The 10308-nt window shown below is 42.0% G+C and overlaps 1 protein-coding gene across 1 annotated transcript in view; it reads right to left on the bottom strand.

The window, feature by feature from the left end:
* Positions 1-3597: 3597 nt before the first annotated feature.
* Positions 3598-10308, bottom strand: part of LOC111142520 (piezo type mechanosensitive ion channel component 2) — a 462751-nt gene continuing 456040 nt past the window's right edge. Inside the window, exons 49-52 of the mRNA XM_022495760.1 lie at positions 9324-9452; positions 8053-8132; positions 5272-5455; positions 3598-4446 (exon numbers count right to left, since the gene is read on the bottom strand). Coding sequence (XP_022351468.1) covers positions 4194-4446; positions 5272-5455; positions 8053-8132; positions 9324-9452 — 646 coding nt within the window. The 3' untranslated portion in view covers positions 3598-4193. The remainder of the gene's footprint in view (positions 4447-5271; positions 5456-8052; positions 8133-9323; positions 9453-10308) is intronic.

Here is a 10308-nt window from a genome sequence, read left to right as displayed (position 1 = left end):
CTTGGAGCATTTCCACTTCTGATCTGGAAGACCCTGTATATAGCCTCACATAAGTACCGTCGGACAGAAAAATAAGGATCTCTATACCTAACCCAGGAAATCAGAATAAAGAATAACACACACATAGAAAGAAGGAAAGAAACAAAAGAAAAGAAAAGAAAGAAAGAAAGAAGAAAAAACAAGAAAGGCAGGAGTCAAGATTTCTAAAGTAAAAAGCACATACACAAGAGAGAAGATTACCAACCATGCCTTGAAAATATGAGTAGGATAGATGGACCAGCAAATTTGGTTAATGAAAATATGTGTGAACACAACCACAGATATTTACTACTTAAAACAATTAAAATGTTTTTGTTTTTTTTTAAATACCTCTTACTCCAAACAATGTAGGCTCCTGAGAACCAATCACTTGTGCACACTGACTGCTCCAAAGCACCTTTCTGCCAAATAATTTGTGTCAGGAGGCCAATGAGATGTCAGTCTGTTATCTCTAGCTGTGAAAGTAAATGTGTTCTTCCTTGTTAATACTGTGTTGAAAGGCTGTGTTTAGAGGAATTAGGGCAGGTAAAGGCAGGAGCCGCCTGGTGTCTGGTTTTTCCTCAGTCACCCTTGTTTTCCTTCCCTGCTGCCCCCAAAACTGGGCCAACAAGGACAAACCCCACTGACTTCGTGATGTGGAGCAGCCCAGATGCAGAAGGCAGAGGAGAGAAGCAAAGATCGTCTGGCAGAGCCGGAATCTGGAGCCCCTCTTGGCAACACTGATGATGCCCGGGCACCCCGGGAGGGGACTGTGCAAGTCCCCATTCGGGGGTGAAGGTGGGGACTCAGCAGCATGGACTGGAGGAGCAGGGCAGGCTGGACCTGTGAACTCTCAAAAAGAATTCATTGACACTGCCTCCCAGGACCAGGCCCCATGACGTGGGGACGTTGCTGGGAATCGAGCAGATGGAACAGCTACCCCTGGGGACAGAGGCCCATGGAGGGTTGGGTGGGGAGAGCAGCGTGCAGGACCTCAAAAAGGAGGGCACATTTGTGATGCTCCAGGACTGTGGGCTCCAGAGTCCAGGAGCTAGATAAACCATCCCCCTACCCAAAAGTTAGGGAAACTAACGTCACACACACGGAAGCCCCTGAAAAGGGCTGCACTTAAATACGATATCAAATGCTTATCAGTAAGAAAAAATAAGAGGCAGGGTCAGGTCCTTAGAGACAAAAAAAAAAAAAAAAAAAAAAAAGTTTACCAGAAAGCCGTGCCCACAAAAAGGATAAAAACTATAACCCAGTATTTCAAGATAAACTCGAATAGATTAAGGAAATGATATTAAAGAACAATAGAAATCAGGATTTGAAAAATAATTCTTTTAGAAAGGACAATTAAACTAGAAGGACACTCTCTTTCTCATTCTCTGACAAATAAATAAAATTTTTAAAAGAAAAAAAAAGGGGGGGGAGGCGCCTGGTGGCTCAGTTGGTTAAGCATCTGCCTTTGACTTGGGTCATGATCCCAGGGTCCTGGGATGGAGCCCCGCATTGGGCTCCTTGCTCACCGGGGAGCCTGCTTCTCCCTTTCCTTCTGCCCCTCTCCATGCTTATACTCTCTCTCTCTCTCATTCTCTGGCAAATAAATAAATAAAATCTATTTTAAAAAAGTAAAATAAAAACATAAACTGGAAGGACAATAAGACAGTTATGACAAGGGACAGAGTCACCTTATAGATGGGGTCACCTTATGCACAAGGTCACCCTACAGACAGGGGTAACTGACCCAGGCCGCCAGAGAGGGGAGGGCTGTGGCTGTACCGCAGGGGTGGGAGGAATATGTTGGTGCTCCGGGGTCCCTGGGGGACTCAGTGACCCACACCCAGACTGAAGAGTAAAGAGGGAAACACAGCAGCTGTGACCAGAGCTCACCTGCAGCTGCGTGCTGGGACAGCCTGTCCCTCTGCCTGAGCCTGCCTTGCTGACCATTGTAACTCCTGGGTCACTGCCCAAATGTCCTTTGTGGCTCTTCATTTCAGAGGCTATCTCCAGAGAGAGCAATCTAAGGGGCGCCTACGGGGCCGGGGCTTAGAATGTGGCTGGTACAGGAGGGTGATCCCTTCATGTTGTCACATACACGAGGCTGAGAGGGGAAGTGACCTGCTGGCCTGGAGCTTCCCCACCCCACAGGAGCCGGCAGATCTCTTCACTCTCTGCCATGTCCCCTCTAGCCTCCACATGCCTCCCTAAAGGAAGCACATCCCTTCTACATTTCTTTATTTCTAGTTTTTAAATTTCCTTTGACATTTTCCCTTCTGATGCACGGAAGGTTTTTCTTGAACCCTGGAAACTGTTCTCTTGAGGAACTTGGGCATTCTGGTGTACTTTGACTTTACACTTTTCTTCTCAGGAACATTGCTTCCTTCTCCTCTTTCCTAAATATGTCATAATGAGCTCTCTGGAAATTCCCTTGAGTTGACATTTTTAAAAGAAAGAATTCACAACCAGAAATATGCACAATTATTCTTGCTGTTGTTGGGGAATCAGAATGTGGTCCAAAGAGTTCCCCTAAGTAGTCGGAGCTTATTGTTACGATGACTGGAGGACTTGATTTCCTCAGGGCGGAAGTATGTTGGCTTTCACATTTGAAGAACAAATATGTACTAATTTTCTAGAAGACACTCAACAGCTCCGGATTCACTGTAACTCTTTGGAAATTAATTTGTTACCGGATGCATCCTGCTTATATTAATCACATAGAATAATATAATCTCATTATTCACATGAGAAAGACAAATAAAACCAACAAGAAGTGAATTCTTCCCTCAGATGATTTTTTTAACACCTTGTTTACATAGGGTTGAAAACAGTCGTTTTTCCTACTTCATGCAAAAGAGGCAGAATGAAGAGTATTCTTGAACTGACTTTGCAAGATGTGCTTTATTTTAAATCAGTCCTGAACCCAAACTACATAGGATCATTTTTTTTTGACGTATTCTATTCCATTCAATGATTCCTCACAATACGGAATGAAAACTACATTTCAATCATAAATTTTCATGCTACATTGTTATTTAATGAAGAGGTTGTATTACCAATAATAATAATTTAAGAAAAGGCCATTTTTTTTAATTTCCCCAAGCTCAATATACATATTTCTTCCATAATTATGAACTTAAAAAACCCGTCTCAGATGTAAAAATGTGAATTGGAATATGTAAACTCTTTGATATACCTGAAAAACAGGGAGGAAAATGTCACATACTGGAAAACACCATTGCCTTAAATCATCGAAATGGGAAAAAGCATGTTGGGGGGGAGGGGGAAAGGTAGAAGAGCGTTCATGACCTCAGTTAGTAAAAGTTACAAAGTCAGAGTATTCATTCCACACCCAGCTGGGCGCCATTTTTATCTTTCTACCTGGAGCCTGTGTCTGACGAGGAGCAGGAACTCTGAAGCAGAACAGCCACCGTCACGGAAGCGGGTCATGAGCTGGGCCTCAACAAAGCCGGTCCACATATTTGTTTTGCTGCTTTTTTTTTTTTTTCCTGAGAAGTCACTGGTGTTTAATGGAAAGATTTTTTTATTAGTCTTCAGTTAAGATAAGGCAGTAAGAGTGTCACTAATGTTAACTTTTTGCTTAGAATGAGGCTTATCCTTCCTCTGGTATCTTCATGGGTCTCTAGCTCCCTTTCTCATTTTCCCCTAGAAATCCATTCAGGAGTTTCAGCCTCTATTGCTGTTGCATATTTTTGGGGTGTGCTGAGTCCCATCTGTTCTCCTCACCACAGCTTCCCCACTGGTGACAGAGCGCAGTGTCCGCCGTTATAGCATCTCTTCAGGAAGGGTGCTGTCCCTGTGCAGAAAAACACGGGTGTCTTTCCTTCTCCCTTCATCTTCTCTCCTGTTTCTCTGAGAGAGGAGATCCATAAATGACTCCTTTGCATAGTCAATCAGAACACAAGACACTGTTGACTAAAACATAAAACAAGTAGCCCTGATTTTGGAGAAATGGAATTACAAATAACTTTTTCAACAGCGCCTTCATTTGCAAGGTAGAGCTTAGATTGCAAAAGGAAGTCAGCTCCTTCTGACCACCTGTCAGAAGAGAAACCATTTCCATCCAACTAGAAATGCTTAGCTCTTATGAGAATATTGTGCTTTTTTAAAAAAATTCAAATGTTAACTTGACTTGCAGTCTGTGTCTTAAATGATCAATTTGTTTTTTCTCTAGTCCATTTGATCATGGTTTCTGGTGAACGGTACAGGAATATTAATTTGGCATAGAGATCTTCCTCTAGTTCCAGTTCCCCTGTCTCTCGAACTAAAAAAATATCTGTGCACAACTTCAGGATTCGATCCACATTTGGAAGCTCTTCAAACATGATCGAGTGAGAAATGCCACTGAAGAACTCACGGACAAACTTCCCAATCACAAGGACAACTGAAGCATATAATCCCATGATACTGAAAAAAAAAAATCGAGTAGAAATTGTATTTACCAGTTAAATACAGTTAATAGAACATATCTAAAAGAAAAAAAAAACACAGTATTTCCCTCCAACTCCACAGAAGATATGATAAACTGATCAAAGTTTAAAGTTTTTCCCTGACAGAACTATAATACTTGAAAAATGAAAATGAAAAAAAAAAAGCCAAATTTTGGAAATAACCGATGTTAAGAGTTTCACAGATGAACTTCAGGTGGTTTTACTGCATATATTAAATAAAGAAATCACATAATACATTTGGTAGAAATGCCACTGTACTATATATACTTTTCTGCACCCAGCACTTTATTTTTATAAATACAATTCTGCATAGACAATGATTTCTTAACAGATGTTCATGTCCTATTGGGGATGTATGTGTCCTAGCATTTAAGGATCAGAACACTGTGAAATGGTAGCTTCAGACCATTCTGGACATCAGACCATATCCCAGACTGTGACGTCTGACTAAGACCATGTCTGCTAAGGTCAGAAGGCAATCTAAATGGAAAAGAGGTAACCCAGCATCAATTTCTATGTCTAAACACTGAATGGCCTCAAACATAACAGGAAGGTGTAGAGCAAAGAAACTGGACATATGACTTCTAGACCTGTCCTTAAGGGTGTTACTCACATCAGGCATTTTGACTTCTTTGGGAAGTCAAAGGGCCAATAACCTATGAATTTTAATGTTCATCTATTAAGTTCAAGAATTCTGGGAAGACACAAGGCTTCCCATCCTCAACATTATATGATACAGAAGTAGACTCTTATAAATGTTAACTATGAAATAAGTTCTTACCCGTAGCCAGCCAGGAACCCCAGACTTGGGGGGCTGACTTTGTCATTGAAGACCACCAGTTCCAAGGCCTGGGCATGCTGATTGTATATTCTATTTCCAGTCAGGTTGAGAACCCACCACTCACTGTTAGATTTAGTTGTATTGTCTCTGGACAAAATGATGGTGATATTCATGAAATTATTTTCTGGAAGAAGAGTAAAATGAAATTATGTTAGCATGAGACTATTAGGATTTAGGCTCAGCAGTCCTCAGATGGCAAACCCTGGTTACTACTATCCATAGCATGGTGTATAGTGCCTGGATGAGTAGGACACAGGGACACGGTACCAATGTGAATGGGGAAAGAAAAGTGGGCCCTAGGTGTGCATGTTTTCTCCTTGTCACTAAACAGGTAGCTCCCTGCTGCTGAGTGAGCATGGCAGACACGTCACAGGAGAGAAAGATGACCCATCACCTAAGTGTCTTTGCTGAGAATTCCAGACAACTAATTAGACATTTAAAAATCCAAAATCACCAACTTTTTAGTGAATTGGCTAATTCAATCCTATTACCAGCATTTATTAAGTGTCTTTGAGAAGAAGGCCCTCTGTCAGGTGATGAGGGGTTACAAAATTGCATACAGCATGATTCCATATCTCAACAGGAGCAGGCCATGTATACAAGCATGACTTATGGCCATGAGGCAACCACTACAGGACCTGCACCCACAAGTTCTGTTAGCATGGGGAGACTACTTCTCCTTGGTAGGATCCAGGAGGGCTTCCCAGAGGAGACGGCTTCTGAGCTGAGTTTTGCAGGGTGAGAACTTCAGTAAGTGGGGATGGTCAGGGAGAGGAGGCTATTTCAGGAGGGCTTGATGGCATGAAACTCAGTAAAGTTCTGAAAATCCATGATGCGTGGTTAATGATTGCTTTTGTTGGAGCACAGAGTCAATATAAAAGAATTGTGAAAGGGTGGAAGAAAGCTTGGAGTTCTTTGCGTAGGTCTTTCTAAGAAAATACCACCCCCGCCAATGATAATAGGGCCTCGGCTGAGAATTCTGGTGGTGGACTGTGAGGGTAGGGGCCGCATCTGCATTATTTCCTGCTAAATTCCTGGATCAGAGGAATCTGGGACAGTGCTTGGTAATGAATGTCTATTTGATGGATGGATTGGATGGATGGATGAATGGATGGACGGACAGATGGATGGAATGATGGAGAGTGAGGTAGGAAGCTCTTAAAGATAAAGAAATCCTTACCCAGCCTGAATGTGAACCATTCAGAATGCTCAGGAACAAAAAGAACTTTGGTTCTGAAGTCTAGAGAGTTCTAAGAGGGGACATCTGGACTAGGTTTGAATCTAGTTTGTTCACATATCAGTTGTATAACCTCTGATGAGTAATTCACACCCTGAGCCTCAGTTTCCTCCTTCATAAATTGTTGATAACCACCAACCTATGCTAAAGATTAGATGTTACTAAGTAAAGCAGCTCATCAGAAAAGCTATTGTGTTGGCAAGACCCAAGAGCACAAGACCGTGTGGTCTGGGGAAGAAGGACTTCATTGACTGGACCTCAAATAACCCTCCGCCAATGAGCCTATGTTTGGGGAGTACAGAGCATGTGGCTGAGAAAGGGGAAAATAAGGGTGGAGAAGGGCTGGAAATCTGGGCACAAGGTGAGGCTGACCCTGGAGGGAGGAGTCCCATCTTCCTGAAGTTGAAAGGAAGTGGGGGGATTGGTGAACATTTCAGCCCATTGCCAGGGAGAAGGAGGCAGCTGAAGGAGGGCCCTGGCAGGCTTGCGGGATCATTTGATGAGGGGGGCAGCAGCTGTGAAGAGCCCACTGAGGGACAGTAGTATTTCAGAGGGAATGGCTGATCGCTGAGCAATCTATGCCCTTGGACTAAGCATTTCTAGAGCTATCTGGGCTGAAATGGAAATATCAAAGTACTCAGTGAATCTCACAATTACCATGTAATACATATGTATTATTTACTGACTGTTGAGGAAGAAGAGCATAGAGATGTGGGGACCCACCCATGCTTGTCTTCTGAACCTCTATCCTGCCTCTACTTCTGCTGGTCTCCATGGGACCTTCCAGCTGTTCGTTTACATCTCCATCTTTCCAGGTAAACATGAGCCTCAAGGAGCCTGGTGTCCAGTGCCTGAAACACTGTCTGATGACCATGAGCGGCCCACGTTGGCAAAGGAGTGAACATGACTTGGATAACTGCTTTGTCCTTTTACTTTTACCACATGTACCCATCTGCTCTGATCCAGACAACTGATGAAGTCAAATAATGCTTAGTAATTAATGCTTAAGAATCCCCAAGCATCAACATGCTACCATCACTGTTTTTTGGGGTGCATACAGTCCCTAGAGGCTGACCTTGATACTTAACCACCCTTGGGCTGAAGCAAATACATTTCGTGCTCCGTTTTTATTGTTATTATCATAGAACTTTCATATTTAATATTGTGTTAGGCCGTTTTCTGCCTAAGAGATGGACGTTAATAGAAACAAGTGAACAGACTGATGAATCAGTAACAGAAGCTGCTAGAACACAGATTTAAGCCAATCATGTTCTATATCAATGAAAACCATGAGGAATATGGTTCCCAGTGCCTGACTGGCTCCTTCTGGCCAGTGACTATAGCTGGGAGTCTCTGGCTTCTGTAAGCCGCGTTTCATAGGGAAAGAAAACTGGAAAGCAGCTGGAGAAAGGCTGAAAATGCAAACTGTAGCCACTGATAAAAGAATTAAAAAGAGTTATGAAACAATTCCTTCTCATCCTTACCAGACAAAAGTTGCTTTATAGGTTTTGAGTTCGAGTCACTAGGTGCTTTCACGTAATATGGATAGATCCTTTCTATAGTCCTGTGTGTTCAGAAAAAAAAAGGGTGGGGGAGGGTAATGACGTTTTAGTTGTTTTATCCACATAAAATTGACTTTTTGTTGCCATCTTTTACCTCAACTCAAACAAATAACAGTGAGTCTTTGTACTTCTACGCAATGTGATGTCATCACAATTTATGGGCCCCATTATAATCAGAAATTTCTGAAGCCAAACAAATTTAGTGGTTCTATTCAAAAACTTAGGCAAACTCTGTACATGAGCTTATTAATGCCTTAAAAACTACCTGCGACTGTTTCTGAAGCAAGGGGCTACCTTTCTTGCTAGGATCTATGTCTGTACTCTCTGTAGATATATAATTATATCCATAATCAAGTGGACTGCATGAATCTATCTAGTGACAAGATTGAGGCTCGAGGAGACAGCTGGTGGCCTGGACCTGACCCTCCCTCTGTAGAGGATGAACTGATTAACGTGAGTAGGTCATTCTGTCCTTGTAGGCCTGTTATTTCATGGGGAAATGATGAGGGAAGATTTGACAATCTTTGAGGTTCCTTTAACTGTAGTGATTAAAAAATGCTGTCTTAGGGAAAACAGTGTGAGTACTGTATCATGGCAGCTCTGATGCTCAACACAGCACAGTGGGGCCAGGGCAGACTGGAGGTCAGAACTAGACATTGGCCAGTGAATGTGATTTAGCGGTTTTGCACCCATAGCATTTCACCCCTTCCTCCTAGTTCTCGTACTAGAATCTAAACATCCCAACTTGGATTTGTTTGAAGTGAGTATTTATATGGCAAGTAATATATTAATATAGAGTTCCCCCCCAAACCCCTGCCAAATTTCCCTTTATTCCTTGTCTTCCCTGTACCCCCATCCAGTAGCCAGGCATTCAATGAGCCCAGGTCAGGAGTAAGAGTAAAAGAGGGGTTTCCCAGGGGCTCTCCTTGGCTTTTGGTGATTATGGTCAGATAAGAGCAAGGTCTGCTACCCAGAGACAAGATCAGGGCTCCCAGGGCTAGGTGGTCAGAGAGGGAGAGGGGAAGAACACAGAGCTGTCTTAATGTAACATAATGAGATTTCCAAGTAGAGATTCACTTGGGTTACTGGAGAATGGAGAAAGTTGTATTTCTTGCATATGTGAATTTGCAAATGGAAATTTTGTACCAGATATAGCCATCTATTAAAGCTAATGAACAGGAGCAATCACTTACACGGGTGTTCTTGAACTTTCTGTGTTGTTGCCAGCGATCATTTTAGCTATATTCTTACGTGTAGTATTTTTAAGAGGAAAAGATAGCTTATCGGTTGCTATTTCTGCTTTTGCACCCAGACTCATGTTTCTGTGAAGAAAGATAAAAGGGCCCAATGTCAGTGATTAGTCAGAAGTCTGGAAGAGAGATTCAAAAATTCACTTGACTATTTTATTAATCTCACCAAGTCTTCATTGGGTCCACAACTGTCAACCCCAACCTTTTCTGTCCACCTCACCTTTATGTCCAGCTTCATAGACAACCAAAGTTAGTAACCCCAGGGAGGCCACAAACACCTTTAAAACAGACGGCACATGAGGAGGCAGTCTGCTGACTAAAAGAGAAACTGTCTTGATGCTCTGATATGAATTTCTGCAACATTCTTATATTAATCCAATGAGGTTAGTCTCTATGCTGACTAATAGAATCCACATTTTTAAAAGAACATTCAATCAAAATCTGACCTTTAATGTTGTTAATTTTTTGGCAGCTCTTCAAAGAAAAGGCTAGAAAATAAATTTTTGGCAGTCTAGAATTTCGTGTGAGGAACTTGGGATGTAAATTCTAAAGGAGAAAATAAGATTCAAGAAGGAGTTCTTTCAATTCTGAACAGCCCCCTTTGAAATCATTTTAGATTGGAGAAGGCTTCCTAGGTACCTATCATGATTTTTTTCTTAATTTCATCCTAGAAACCAGGAATCATGGACCCAAATGCACCTATCACCTGACTTCCCAAACAAGCCGCCAAAGAATCCTGAAATCACAAGACCGTGATAATTAACAAACAAACAAACAAACAAACAAACACTAAGCCTTTCCAACTAGCTTATCTTGTCAAGGTGTCCCAAGTACTTCACTAACACACTGGGTTTTTGAATGCAAGAACTTTTCCTAAGACATGCTCTTAGGAATGGATAAAGAAGATGTGATATATAGATAGAGATAT

The sequence above is a fragment of the Enhydra lutris genome, unplaced genomic scaffold (assembly GCF_002288905.1).
Source record: "Enhydra lutris kenyoni isolate GAN:26980312 unplaced genomic scaffold, ASM228890v2 scaffoldscaffold8, whole genome shotgun sequence".
In the NCBI taxonomy this organism is placed as follows: Eukaryota; Metazoa; Chordata; class Mammalia; order Carnivora; family Mustelidae; genus Enhydra; species Enhydra lutris.
The sequence above is the reverse complement of the archived record's forward strand: the minus strand, read 5'-3'. Positions and strand labels throughout refer to the sequence as shown.